This window comes from Buteo buteo, chromosome 9 (assembly GCF_964188355.1).
Source record: "Buteo buteo chromosome 9, bButBut1.hap1.1, whole genome shotgun sequence".
NCBI lineage: Eukaryota > Metazoa > Chordata > Aves > Accipitriformes > Accipitridae > Buteo > Buteo buteo.
The window spans coordinates 45,169,273-45,183,045 of NC_134179.1; the positions used below are offsets into that span (position 1 = coordinate 45,169,273).

Sequence of the window (13,773 nt, forward strand, 5' to 3'; positions counted from 1 at the left end):
CCTGCTGCTGGTCTTCGTGTGCAGGGACCGGTTTTCCCAGCACTGCCACCTCCGGTCCCTGGCCGCCCCAGCCAGGTCCCCTGGGGTCTCGCCACCCGGCGGGCACAGCAGGGCCTTTGGCTGATGCATGAATCTCTTTCCTCCTCCAAAATTCATCCTCCGCATCCCTTCCCCTCCCTCCGGCAGGAAGGCGACGGATGGGGATGGGGACCCTGCCTGGAGCGGCAGTGGCTCCATCCCAAAGCTGGGTGCCGGGGGACACGTGGCATCCGGAGGGACGCGGCGGGAGCACGGAAGCGGGTCGGCACCGGCAGAGCCGGGGGTGGGAGCCGGGCGCTGGGTGGTGCCGGGACCCGGCTGTGAGCCAGCTGGGCCCGGGGTGGCTCCCGGGGGCCCCCACATGGGGCGAGTTTGCCGGGGCTCAGCCGGCTGCCGCATCCCCAGCATGGGGCCTGCGTGCGGCACCGCAGCCGGCCGCTTCGACGAAGCCACGCCGTCCCTTCCCGGCGTGGGACGGGGGGCACCCGAGCTGGCCCCCTTGCCGGCGAGGTCCCCCGTCTTCCCTCGGCGGGGCCAAGCCATCCGGGGCCCGAGCGGAGGAACCGGCTCCGGTGTTTCCCCGCGAGCGGTGGCGGGGGGAGGCGGGGGCCGCGCTGCCAGATGGAGCCGGCTCCGCGCTGCAATATTTCTGGGAGGTGAAGGCTGGGGAGAGATGGATGCGCTAACGCGCGGCAGAGCCACCGCCGGGGAATGTCAGCCGAGGGGAGGAGAGCGGCGGGAGCGGGAGCCGAGCCCGTCCCCGTCCCCGTCCCCGTCCCCGCTGCCTTTGGGGACGAAGAGGCCCCGGGCCGGGTCCCCAGAACAGCTCTCCCTCGTGGGACCCGTCCCTGGGCATCTTGCAGTCACTGGGTGAGCAGGGCCCCATCTGTGGGTGGGGGTCTCTGGGGGATGGGGATGGGGGTTTGGGTGACCTGCTTGTCCCCGTGTCCCTAAACGACCCTGCAATGGGGACCGCAGGGTCATGGGTGGGTTGGGGAGCCTGGGAGGAGGAAGCTGATGGTGGAGGGAAACTGAGGCACGGAGGAAGGAAAGGGGTGGTCCCAGCTCGGCTGGGATCAGGGGGGGCTTTTAGCGAACCCGCTCTTCTTTTGCTAGAGGAGGACGGGGAGATGCTGTGCCGGCCCCAGGGCTGTGGTGCTGGTGCCAAGCGAAGCCCCCATCACCGTGGGGTGGCTGCTTCACCCACCCTGGCTGGATCCTGCCCCTGGGGCAGCCGGACCCCCTGCCTGTCCCCCCCTGCCCACTGCCACTCACGGGCCGGGGACTTGTCAAGGGATTTTTAAGACACACGCTGTTAATTAGGCAAACGACGCCCTGGGAATTGTCCGGTGGGAAACTGCCGGAGCTGTGGCTGCATGCGGGGCTGGGGACGGTGGGTCCCGGGGTGGGAGGATGGGTGGCCCCGGGGGGACTTGTCCCCCCCTCCGTGCTTCTTTGTCACCCGGCGGTGGCTGGGTTTGCCCCTGCCGGGGTCAGATGGTCTTTGGGGACGGTGGGAGGGCTGGGACAGGGGGACCCTGGCCCGGGATCCAGGACCGGAGGGGGCTGCCATTGTGTCACCAGCAGAGCTGGCTGCTGGTGAAGTAATAAGGCCGCTCTGGTGAGGTCACAACGGGCTATGACATCACAGCTACTGGACCGTGATGGCACAAGGCCTCAGGAGCAGACAGGAGACCCCCTGTGGCCACAGCATCCCCCCCCATGGCAGCCCTGGCCGGGTCAGGGTGGGGGGCATAAGGGGCCAGCACGCAGCCCGGCGGTGCCACCGGCGTGGGCACCGCGCGGCGCGGATGAACGAGCGCTGCTGGCACCGGCCCCCGGCCCCCCCGCGGCAGATGGCGTCCGCTTGGGCCCATTTCAGGGAGCCGGCGGGGCGCGATGGCGGGGGGACGCGGCGTGCGGGGGCGGCAGGGGCTGCCCGCAGCCATGTCCCCTCTCCATCGCCCCCCACCCCACCCTGCTCGCCTGCACCCCTCTGCGATGTCCCCGAGCCGGGGGGGAGGCGGCCGGTGGCCCTCCCAGAAATGCACCGAACGGTGTCGGGCCTCAGCGGGGCGGGTGGGCGCAGGGGCCACGGGCGAGGGGGGACTGGGGTGGCACCGGGGACAAAGGCGAAGGGCCAGATTCGGGGATGGGGGGGCCGGGGGTGCCAGACCCCCGCCCTGGGAGGGCCTCAGGCTCCCGGCCCTTGGGGACCGATCCTGCCCAGTGCTGCCATCGCAGGGTTCGGCAGTCCCTGCCAGCCTCAGGGTGCTGGGGGGACCCCCGGCGTCGGGCACTCGGGGGGCCCTTGCCCCCATCCCGGGGTGCTCCGGGGTCTCGCATCCCTGGGGACGTCGGGGACCCCCATCCCGCATCCCGGGGTGACTTTGGGACCCCCCCAGCCTGGGGAGCGACATCCCCATCCCAACACCCTGAGCCATCGTGAAGGGGGGGGGGGGGGGCCGGCAGGGAGTGGATTTGGGGGGGGGGGGGAAGTCTCCATGGCGACAGGGCGCCGATGACGACAGTCGCCATGGCGAGGCTGCGTGGCCCGGCCCGTTGCCATGGCGATGCGCCTGGCACAGCCAGTCGCCATGGAGATGGCCGAGGGATGGAGCGGTCCCCATGGTGGGGGCCCAGGGCCAGGCCAGGGCTGGGGGTGGGGGGGGGTCCCCGGGGCTGAGCCCCCCACCACCATCACCATCACCACCGCCAGCACCACGCGTGGGGCCTCGCGCCCTGCCGGCGTGGCGCGGCGTGGGGCCGGTGCCGCCGCGTGCCGCCGCGTGCCCGCCGCCGCCGCCGCCGCTGCCGCCCAGGTTCATTTGCACGAGGCTTTTCCACTCCAGTTCACACTACCATCTGACAAGCCCAACTTCTCATTTTCAGAGTAATCACTCCACTGCACTAATTGCACATGCAAATATGCAAATTCGTATTAATTAATTACTATACTAATTAGTTCTGTGGTATTTGCGAGTAATAAATCATTCGGAGGGAGCGGGAAGCTGGAGACCTGGCCCATTTACACTTCGCATAAAATTTTAATAGGCGCTCCGGCTGATCCGGGACAGCCGCGCCGTGCCGCGCTTAAAGGCGCAGAGCTGGCGTGGCACGGCCTGGCCGCGCTGCCCGGCTCGGGGGGCACCGGCACCCCCGGCCCTGCCGCGTGGGAGGGGGCGAGGGGATGGAGAATAGGGAGGGAAAAGGGAAAATGAAGAAAAAGGCAACGGGGAGGAGGAAGGTGGGCGGTTTGGGGAGGGTAGGGCTGGTCCCCGGGGGTTCTGTGCCCGGTGGCTGCGGTAGCCCCAGCCATCTCCTCCTGGGGAAACTGAGGCAGGGAGCGGGGTCCCCCCGGGGACCCGGGTGCACGGTGCTCCCCACTGCAGCACCCCGCGCCCAGGGGCTCTCCCCTCGCCCGGGAGGTGTCTGGCCTCTCCTGGCATGGGGAGGCCCCCAAAGATGCGGGTGCCCGAAGCGGGGGGGGTCACCCCACTCTGCAGCTGCTTCGGCTCCTGCCGGCCACCGCCGCCATGCCAGCACCGCGACCGCGCCGGCACCGCGACCACGCTGGCACCGCGACCACGCCGGCACCGCGCAGCCGCTCCCCGCCGCCACCTTTGGGGATTTTGCAAGCCTTTAATTGTCGTAAGCACAGATTAATTAAGCAGCGATAAACACAAACCCATGCATTATTGATGAATAAGGGTGAGTTCAGGTTGGTGCAAACGTTGTAATTAAATATAAACCTCAAGCTGCCCATTGTTAACGTACAAATTACATTACTATTGCGACACGTGTCGGGGCGCGCGCGGCCGGGAAGAGGCTCGTGCCCGGGCACCGCGACCCTGCTGCACCCTCCGGCCCCGCAGAGGGGGAGAGGGACTGGGGGGGCCGGGAGGGGGGATCGGGGGGGTAGGAGTGGGGACCCCACCGTCCCCGGTTTTGCCGCAGCGCTGGGGCCAGGCCCTTCTCCGTCTGCATCCGTCCTGGATCCATGTGCAGCGAGGATGCTCCACACCGGGCCTGGCACAGGCCAAGGGACGCGTCACCGTCCCCCGGCCCCGTGGGGACAGCAGCTCCCCAAGGAGAGATGGGGAGTCCCCACTCGTGCCCGGGTCCCGCTGGGGTGGGGACACGCACAGGGTCTGTGCACACATGTGCACACACACGCACACACGTGCACACGCACACTCCTGCGCACACAGGCACTTCCCTGGCACGCACGCACATATGCACACACATGCACATGCCTGGCACATACACACACATGCATGCTCATATGGATGCACGCACATTCACGTCCCTGGCACATCCACGCATGCACACGCACTCCTGCCCACACCCCTGGTGCGCACCCACAAACCTGCACATGCTCCCGTGCACACACACGCATGCACTCACACACGTGTGCGCACACACGCAGGCACACACATGCACACCCCTGGCGCGCGCACGCACACACACTCCTGTGCACGCGCACACGCATGCACGCACACCCAGACTCCACCGCCCCGGTTCCCCGCACCGCCACCAGCACCCACCCAAACACCCCACCCTGAAGCAGGACAGCCCCCACCCGCAGGGACCTGTGTCCCCATGCCCCCCTGCACGAGCAGAGCCCCCACCCCGGGCACCATCCCTGGCCAGGCCACACTCACCCATACGTCCCTCCCTTATGGATTTGCACCTGACAGTCCCTTTAACCGGGACCCCCTTGTGCCAGGCGCCGTGGCCGTGCCACCCTCCCCGCGGGCACCGGATTCTCCTTGGCAAACCCCAACTCTCCGGGTGGCCACATCCCCTGGGGACCCTGGTGACACCCCCCCCGGACAAGTGACACTGACACCGGGGGGCTGCGGGCAGAGCGGGTGAGCCCGGCCGGCTGCGCGTCCCCGGCTCCCCGCACACCCCTCGCCCGGGCGGAGGGTGGGGGTTGGCAGCTGGTAGCTATTTATTAACCAGTCATGGTTAAATTGGTTTATAAATTAACAGATGTTTTAACTTTATTCTTTCTTCTGGGAATGGAGGCAGCAAACTGGTCTGTGCTGGCGGCTGGGCACCGGCCGGGGCCTCCTCCCCGGCAGGGTCTCGTCGATGGGGATGGGATGGGGGAAGCAGGGCTGGCAGCCCCCCCTGGCAGGGCACTGAGGGGGCACCGGGATGGGCTTTTGGGTCGCCTGGGGTCACACCTCGCTGGGGAACGGGGCGGCTGGGGCCTCGGGCTGTGGAGGGCACGTGCTACAGGTGGGTAAACTGAGGCACGGCTGGCACTGACATCCCCCAGCACAACGAGACCCCCGGGCTGCCTCTCCTCTCCTGGTCTCACTGCCGCACCCCCTCAGGACCTCTGGGCTTGCACCCCCCCAATATTCCCCCCCCCCCCAGGTTTTAACCATTCGGACCCTCCCCCAGCACGCAGACCCCCGCACTGGGCTCCGTGTGCACAGAACCCCCCTCACCCCAAGCCAGCGCATCCCCCTGCCCGGGTGAGGTGCCCACCCTGGGGGCTGTTGTCCCAGGACCCCCCAGTGCCCCCAGCCCCCGTGGCAGCCCCTGGTCCCACCCTGGCCGGGAGCACCCCGGGGTGTGGGCGCGAGTCTTGGCGTGGGCCGGCGGCCGGCGGCTGCCAACCGGGACGGCTCCAGCCGCGGCTTCGCTCCGGCCGCCCCGTGCCAAAACCCTTGAGCCCGTGCCCAGGCCTGCTCTCGCCACGCGGCTGTGCCAGCACCGGGATGACCGTGCCAGCCCGGCCATGCCAGCGTCGGGCACCGCCATGCCAGCCGCACCGGGGCTGACATCTGCCGGCAGCGTGCCGCAGCACCGACGGGCATGGCCGGGCTGGCGAGGGCACCTGGGCCAGGCCCAGCCTTGGGGGACGACGACGGGAGGACACAGCCCCCCCTGCCCACCCTGCTGGGGTGCAGGGATGGGACCCCCTCCTCATCCTGGGGGGGACATGGGGACAAACCCCCTCCCCATCCCACCGGGGATAAGGGGGGGACGTGTCCCCTCCTCGCACCGGGGTTGGAGCCCCCACCTCTTTCCAGGGATATGGGGTTGCAGCCCCCGCACTCGCAGCCCCCCCCGACGTGGTGGGGTTATGGGGTTGCAGCCCCCCAGCCCTGCCAGCACTGCTCAGTGCCTCAGTTTCCCCATGGCACAGAGGGGGTGCCACCTCCCCCCCCCCAAAGTGCTGCCCATCCGTTCTGGCAGTGGGACAGTGGGGTGCCACCGTGGGGGTGGCCAGGTCCCAAGGCCCTCCCTCACGCAGCCCCATTTGGGGAGGGGGCCGGCCCCAGGTCCCCCTTCCCCTCTGTATCTTGTTGCTGGAGCAGGGGGGGGCTCCCAGCAGGGAAGGGGTTAAGGCCCCCCCGGCCCCCCCCCCCATCTCCGGCTCCCCGCCCCCTCGGGCTCCCACGCGTGTTCCCACTCCTGGCACCTCCTCCGCGCCCGGGGGAGCACCGGCCGCCCCCGCTGCAGCTCCGGAGGGGGGGGGCGCTGAGCCTGGGGGGGGGCTGTGCCCGGGGGGCTGCACCCACGGTGGGTCCTGGGGTGCAGGAGGGGGGTGTCGGGGGGCACAGCCCGGGGGGAGCTGGGGGGGACCCTGGGAGCGGGGGGGGGGAACACCCTGCGGGGGGGCACCCTGGGCACCCCCTCCCGCCGGGCCGGGCAGGGGACCCAGGCGTCCGGAGGGGACACCCAGGGTGAGGGGCACTGGGGGGGCTCCAGCACCCACTGACACCCCCCACCCCGCCCGAGCCCCGCCCATCCCATGGCCCCGCCCACTCCGCCGCACAGGCCCCGCCCCCCGACACTCACCTTTCGGACCCGACAATCCGTGTCCCCCCGTGTCCTCTTGTCCCCACGATGCTCCGTCCCCACGGTGCCCTGTCCCCACGGCAGCCTGTCCCCACGATGCTCCGTCCCCAGCGCCCTCCTGTCCCCACGATGCTCCGTCCCCCGTGTACCCCCATCACCGCCACGCTCCGTCCCCAGCGTACCCTCTCCCCACGATGCTCCCGTCCTCGTGGCACCCTGTCCCCGTGGCACCCTGTCCCCACCGTGCCCCGTCCCCGCTGCACCCTGCCCCAGTGCTTCCCCACCCCTACGCTGCCCCATCCCCGCAGCCCCCGGTGCCCCCCACCCGGGGCTGCCCCGTCCGCCTCGACGCCCCAGCCCCGCAGCACCCTGCCCCTCCGACACCGCGGCCCCGTCGTTTCTCCGCCGGTGGGCGAAGGCTCCCGCTCCTCGCCGGTGCCCGCTGGCGGGGGGCGAGGCGGCGAACGCCGCTTCCCCAAACCTGCTGCTATTTTTACTCTCTCTGCGGGAGGATTCGCTGCTGCGCGGAGCTGCAGCCCCCGCCGCGCGGCACGGGGATGGGGACGGCGTGGCATGGCACGGGCACGGGCACAAGCACCGGTGGTTCTGCCCCTGCCCGCCGTGGAGCAGCCTGGGTGCCCACGGTGCCAGGATGGGGTTGACGGCGAGGAGCGAGGCCACGCGTGGCACACGTGTGCCCGGAGCCGTGTGGCACGGAGGGGGCTCGGGCACCGTATCCCCTCCACAGCACGATGCTGGGTGCCGGGCCCGGTGCGTTACCCCCCTGCGCCGAGCTGCGGTGCCGCCCGCGGGTGCAGGTTGCGTGGGTGCGAGCGTGGGCGGCGTGTGCCGATCCCGGGGGGCTGCGGGTGCTGCCGCTGCCGCAGCGCGGGGAGGGGAGGGGGCCCGGCCACCCCCTCACACGCACGGCGCCTTTGCGGGAGAGAAGAACGGGAATGGCAGCGGGAAAGGAGCCCGGGAAACCAGTTGCCATAACGACTCGGGTCCCGCGCTGGGATGGGGACGGGGACGATGCTCAGAGCCTGGCAAGGGGTCCCTGGCACGGGGCCAGCCTGGGCATGGGGTGACCGAGGGACCCCTCACCTCGTCCCCTTGGCTCAGCCCCATAGTCCCCTCCATGGGGACACTGGCTCCGCTGGTGCCCTGGTCCCTGGGCTGTCCCCACGCGGGGTGGGCACTGCCGCGTGGGGCTGCGCTGTGCCACGGGGCCGAGTTTGGCCACCCAGAGCCCGGCTTTGCCACGCTTTGCCTTGCAAGAGCCAAGCTTTGCCGCGCAGAGCTGGGCTTTGCCGTGCTTTGCCGCGCAGGGCCGGGCGGGCGGGAGGCTGGTCCATGGCACGGTGCCACTCGGGTAAATATTTTGCTGGAGCGACGGCTGCTGGCCCGCGGCCACCCGCAGCCGTTGGAGCACCGGGAGATCCGGGGGCCGGAGCCAGCTCCCGGCTCCCCCTTCCTCATTCCTCCTCAGAGGCGGCTTCCTCAGCGCCAACGCCACCAACACCGCCCCGTCCCCTGGCCAGGACACCTCATGAGGGGATGGGCACCACCGCTCTGGCTGCCGGTGACCCCGCTGTCCCCTTGCATGGGGACCCCCCGGCTGTGCTCCCCCAGCGGGGCCGGGAGAGGTGCCCTCGATGCCCAGGTCCCTCCTGGCAGGGCCACGGCAGAGTCCGGCACATGCAGCGCCGAGCTGCGGTGCCCGGGCTGGAGGCTGGGGGAAGGGGAGGGGGAAGCCCCTGCTTTCCCTGGGGGAAACTTTGGGTTTGGTGGAATTTTCCACCGGGAAAACCGCCGAGAGCCAGGGCAGAGCCAGGGCAGCTGGGCACAGTCCCGGACACGGCACTGTCCCCTGCCTCTGGCACATCCCGGCATCCCGGGGGCTGCGGCTGGTGGCAGCGGGGAAGCCCTGGCACACAGGCGATGGGATGTGTCCCCACAGATGTCCCCCGGCCATATCCCCTGGGGGATCCCGTCCTTGCCTGAGCGGTGGCACAGAGCAGCCGGGGGGATTTTCCTGCTACCCACCCGAAGGTGAGAGTGGCCGTGCCCCTGCCAGCCTGCGGCTCTGCGGGGAAACTGAGGCACAAGGGATGGGGACTCACGTGGAGGCACCTGTTCCCATCCCTGTCCCGTCCTGTCCCGACTGGCCACCGCTGTCAGGGGACACCCCCCTGGCAGGGAAGGGGTTAAGGGCCCCCCACGGGTTGGCTGAACCCCCTCAGGGGCTCCCCAAGGGCTCATTACCGCGGCCTCAGCCCCCCTGCCCGGGGGAATGAATAATTCAGCGCCTGGTAGGAGACGTGTCCTCCCTCCCTCTCCTTCCTCCTCCTCCTCCTCCTCCTCACCGGCTCTGCCTTCCCCACCTCCCGCCGCTCTCAGTCCTCGCCGTACCGAGCCCCGGGTGCTACCGAACTCTGCTCGGCACCGGCGGCGGAGACCCCCCCTGCTCCGGCAGCAGCGGTGACGCGCGGTCGAGGCCATGGACCCCAAGGATCGCAAGAAGATCCAGTTCTCCGTGCCGGCACCCCCCAGCCAGCTGGACCCCCGCGCCGTCGAGATGGTGAGCGTGGATATCGGGGTACGGGGTCACGCCGGGGGTCCCTCGTCGCCCCGAGGTCACCGGCAGCGCTAGCGCTGCCGGTGACCTCGGGGCGACGAGGGACCCCCGGCGTGACGGGGAGGGATGGGGTGGATGGAAGACCCCCGAGGTGCTGGTATGAGCTGGGTCCTGTGGGAGGAATGGGGACAGAGTGGGACAGGAGGGATGGGATGCAACCGGGAGAGCTGGATAAGGGGGATCGGAGGGGACAGGATGGGGGATGAAGGGGACAGAGGGGACAGGAGGGAGGGCATGGGACTGGGAGAGGAGGACAAGGGGGATCGGAGGGGACGGCATGGGACAGGAGGGACAGGACAGGATGGGGGGCACAGGATGGGATGGGGGAGAGACGGGGACGGGACGAGAGAGCTCCAAGGTCCCTGCGTGAGCTGCGGTCTCGCAGAGGGAGAGTTGTGCAGGGGACAGGGACACGGATGGGACAGGAGAGAAGGGAAGGCATGGGATGGAGGGGACAGGATGAGGACAGGGATGGGACAGGAAAGAAGGGATGGGACAGACAGGACAGGACACACTGGGGGACAGTGCAGCCACCCCCAGCCAGTTGTCCCCGGACGTCCCCAGCACACACCGGACCCAGAGCCCCTGCGGAGGGGCTGGGCAGGAGTTGGGGACGTTGTGGGGCTGGGAGGGACCGGGAATGTTGTGGGGACCCCGGGATGGGGCTGTGGCCCCTCTGTGGGGCTCTGTGTCTTTCACGGTGGTGGCTCAGTGGGGACCCCCAACCCAGGGACCCCCACTCCAGCCACAACTGGGTTCCCCTGTCCCCTGCTCCCCGCTGGCGGCCCCGGGCTGGGTGCTCCCCCCCTGTGCCGGGTGGGTGCACGGCCCCGCACACTCCCTGCTCGCACCCACGCTCACACGCATACACATGCTCACACGCGTGCAGGCACGTGCACGGGGCCTCGGCCCTGGGGCGCAGGGCAGGGGACAGGGGACCCCGGGTGTCCCCGGCCGGTGACACCCCGCTGTGTCCCAGATCCGCCGGCGGAGGCCCACGCCGGCCATGCTCTTCCAGCTCTCCGAACACTCTTCCCCAGGTAAGCGGAGCAGGGACCGGCACCGGCCGGGGCTGTGATACGGGGCAGGGACGGACGTGGTGGCAGGGGACGTGGTCCAGGGATGGGAGGTGGTGGCAGGGATGGGACATGGTGTCACTGATAAGATGGGGTGGCAGGGATGGGATGCGGTGGCAGGGATGGGACACGGTGTCATGTATGGTGTGGGATGCCCACGATGGGACTTGGTGGCAGGGATGGGACACGGTGGCAGGGATGGGACATGGTAGCGGGATGGGATGCAGTGTCATGTACGGTATGGGTTGTCCGCAGTGGCACTTGGTGGCAGGGATGGGACACGGTGGCAGGGATGGGACATGGTGGCAGGGATGGGATGCAGTGTCACCTATGGTATGGGATATGTGGAATGGGACGTGGTGGCAGAGAGGGAACAGGGTGTCACATACGGGATGGGGTAGCAGGGACAGGGCATGGTGGTGGGACAGGACACGGTGGCAGCTCCCTGGCAGGCAGGGTAACCCCCTGGAGTGGGGGTCCAGGGGTGGGCAGGGACCTGCCCGGCTCCGTTGGGTGCCGGCAGCCCCCGTCCCGCTCACCCTTCTCTCCCCGGCGCTGCCAACCCAGAGGACGAGTCCCTGCCCTACCAGGTGAGTGGGTGCCGGGACCCCCGGGGCAGCCCCACTCCCCCATCCCACGGCTCCCCCAGCGCCGGGGGGGTTATCGGGGCCCAGCCCAGGTGCCTGCCGCCCCGTCCCGGCCTGGCTCCGGCGCTTATCGGTTCCCTGCCCGGCACGGCGCCGGCGCTGTGGGGACGGGGACACGGAGCTAAGCCAGGCTGTGGGGTTTGGCCGCAGTGCAAACCGCCTCGTGACCATCACGGGGACACCACCCCAGGGTCCCCAACGCCGGATCCCTGTGGCGGGGTCCTTGTCCTCGGGGAGGGGTCAGCCTTGGGTCCCCATTGCGGGACCCCCATCGCAGCATCCTCACCCCGGGGTCCCCATCGTGAGACTCCCCCCCTGCCCCGTCACAGCACCCACCTCCCCATGGGGTGTCAGGGTCCCCCGGGGCTGCGGTGAGCCCCGGCGTGGGGGGACACCGGGGACCCCGTCCCCAATGCCGTCCCATCCCACAGCGCACCTCCGGCGAGGGCTGCCTGCTTAAACCAAAGAGGACCAACCCGTGTGCCTACACGCCGCCCTCGCTCAAAGGTACTGGCTGGCACCGTCTGAACGGGGAAACTGAGGCACGGGGGCTGTGCGGGGTGGGCTGGGGGCAACCGGGTAGGCTGGACCCCCACGTCTCTCCTGGTGCCGTGCGGTTCCGTGGGGAAACCCCAGTGCTCCCAGTGCCCGGAGTCGGGGTCCTGACGCCGGCACCTTCCCAGCGGTGCAGCGCATCGTGCAGTCCCACCTGGAGAGTGGCCTGGCCGGGGGTGACAGCTCCGACGGGGAGGCCGATGACGGGGAGCATGAACTGGCCCACGCCTGCGACCCCGACAGTGCCCTCGAACCTGGTGAGGGGGACGGGGCTGCCGGAGCCGGGGGGGGGGAGCGTGGGGACATGGGGCCGGAGCTGCTGGAGCCCAGGGGACACAGGGACAGGGATGCTGGAGCCCAGGGGACAGGGATGCCGGAGCCCAGGGGATGCGGGGACGTGGGGACAGGGCTGCTGGAGCCCAGGGGACGTGGGGACAGGGCTGCTGGAGCCCAGGGGTGCAGAGACAGGTGCCACCGTCCCTTGGGGACAGGGTAGGTGCCCCCAGGGGACACAGGCTGGCTGCTGGCGGTGCTGCCTGGACCCGCTGCCCGCTCGCCCTGGGCTGAGCAGGGCCCGCGGGGGCCACCACGTCCCCCCGCCGGGCAGCGTCTCTGTCCCCCACCGGCGCCGCGCTGATGCCAGCCGGACCCCCGGCCGCTCGGCTGACTCGGCGGCCGCCGGCTCTGGCGGTGCTCCGGTGCCACACATGCCTTCCTCTGCCCCCGGTTCATCGCCGCCCACCCGAGAAGCCCCGGGAAGTCAGGTCAGAGCCGAGCGGAGCTTCTTCCCCGCCGGCCCCAAGGCGCACAAACGGAAAGGTAACGGGATGGGGACGGGGACGGTGGGGGGGACATGGCTGCCCACCCGCCCGCTGCGGCCCCCTCGCCCAGGGATGCTGGGTGGGTGCCGGGGCTCGGGATCCTGTGTCCCCCCCCATGCCGCCCGGGGCCGGGGTGCAGGCAGCGGGGTCACCCCGGAGCCGGGGGGTCCCTGGGGGCCACCGGCCTGGTTGCCCGCAGGCGGGCAGAAGGTGTCCTTCGCTGGCGGCATAGAGGAGCGCGGGCAGGACCTGAAGTCGCTGACGGTGTCGGAGATCCCCGAGGACCCCGAGGGACCGGAGGGTGACGAGGAGGAGCCGGGACGGGAGCAGGAGGACGGCGGCACCGGGGGTACGCCGGGCATCATCCTCCCGCGTTCCCCGGTGGTTCCGGTGCCGGTGGGACCCCACGCCTGACCCCGCCGTTTTTCCATCCCCAGAGCGGCGACACGTCGGCTTCGCGGAGGTTCCCTCGCGTCCCATCGGCACCGAGCGCCACTCGCCCACCTTCCCGCTGGGCACCAGTTAGCCGCCACCGGCCATCCCGGCTGCCCCCCGCCCCCCCGCCCTGGCCACAGCAGCAGCTTCACCTCTGCCCCCTCCCCAAAACCCCAACCCCACGTCCTCATCCCGGCTGCCCCCCTTCGCCCGCTGCCCGCCCTGCCTGCGCTTCGTGTGCCGTGCCACGCCGTGCCACGCCATGCCAGGCCCCCCCACCCCGCATGGCCGCGGCCGCCCTCGCCCCGCTTCGGTGCTGGGGGGGGGGTCCCGTCCCCGGGAGGGGATGGTGAGGCCCCGAGCCTCCCCCTCCTTGGCTACCGGGGCCGGGACCCCCCCGGTGCTGGTGGGGTCTGGATCTCCCCCCCCACCATGGAGCAGAGCCCCCCACCCGCAATAAATGGCTGTACAGAGAGGCTGGAGCCTGCTTTGGGGGGGGGGCTGCGGCCGTGGGGGGGGTAAGGGGGGGTGCTGACCCCCGTGTCTGTGGGGGTGACAGCCTGGGGGGGGTCTGGGCATCTGGGGGGGGGCGAGAGCTGTGGGGCAGGGCCGTGGGGTCAGAGCCAGGTGCCCCCACGGACACCCCCCCGCCGCCGAGGGGAATGGTCCCTCCCAGCCCCACTTGCACCCCCAACCCCCCTCCCCTCCGGTGAGGAATGGTCTCTCCCTCCTCCTCC

General features: G+C 70.6%; 1 protein-coding gene across 2 annotated transcripts; it reads left to right on the forward strand.

Annotated features, from left to right (window-relative positions):
* Positions 1-8,651: 8,651 nt before the first annotated feature.
* On the forward strand, positions 8,652-13,504 carry PPP1R1B (protein phosphatase 1 regulatory inhibitor subunit 1B). Of its 2 annotated transcripts, XM_075036934.1 has the most exons (9): positions 8,658-8,916; positions 9,265-9,445; positions 10,482-10,542; positions 11,146-11,168; positions 11,657-11,732; positions 11,909-12,037; positions 12,531-12,599; positions 12,801-12,950; positions 13,039-13,504. In XM_075036934.1, exons 2-9 carry the CDS (start codon positions 9,365-9,367, stop codon positions 13,125-13,127), a joined length of 678 nt encoding a protein of 225 aa, XP_074893035.1. In that variant the 5' UTR covers positions 8,658-8,916; positions 9,265-9,364; the 3' UTR covers positions 13,128-13,504. The 2 variants fall into 2 exon arrangements, with proteins under 2 accessions (XP_074893034.1, XP_074893035.1); XM_075036933.1 differs by having other exon boundaries at positions 8,652-8,916; positions 12,531-12,950.
* Positions 13,505-13,773: the final 269 nt, after the last annotated feature.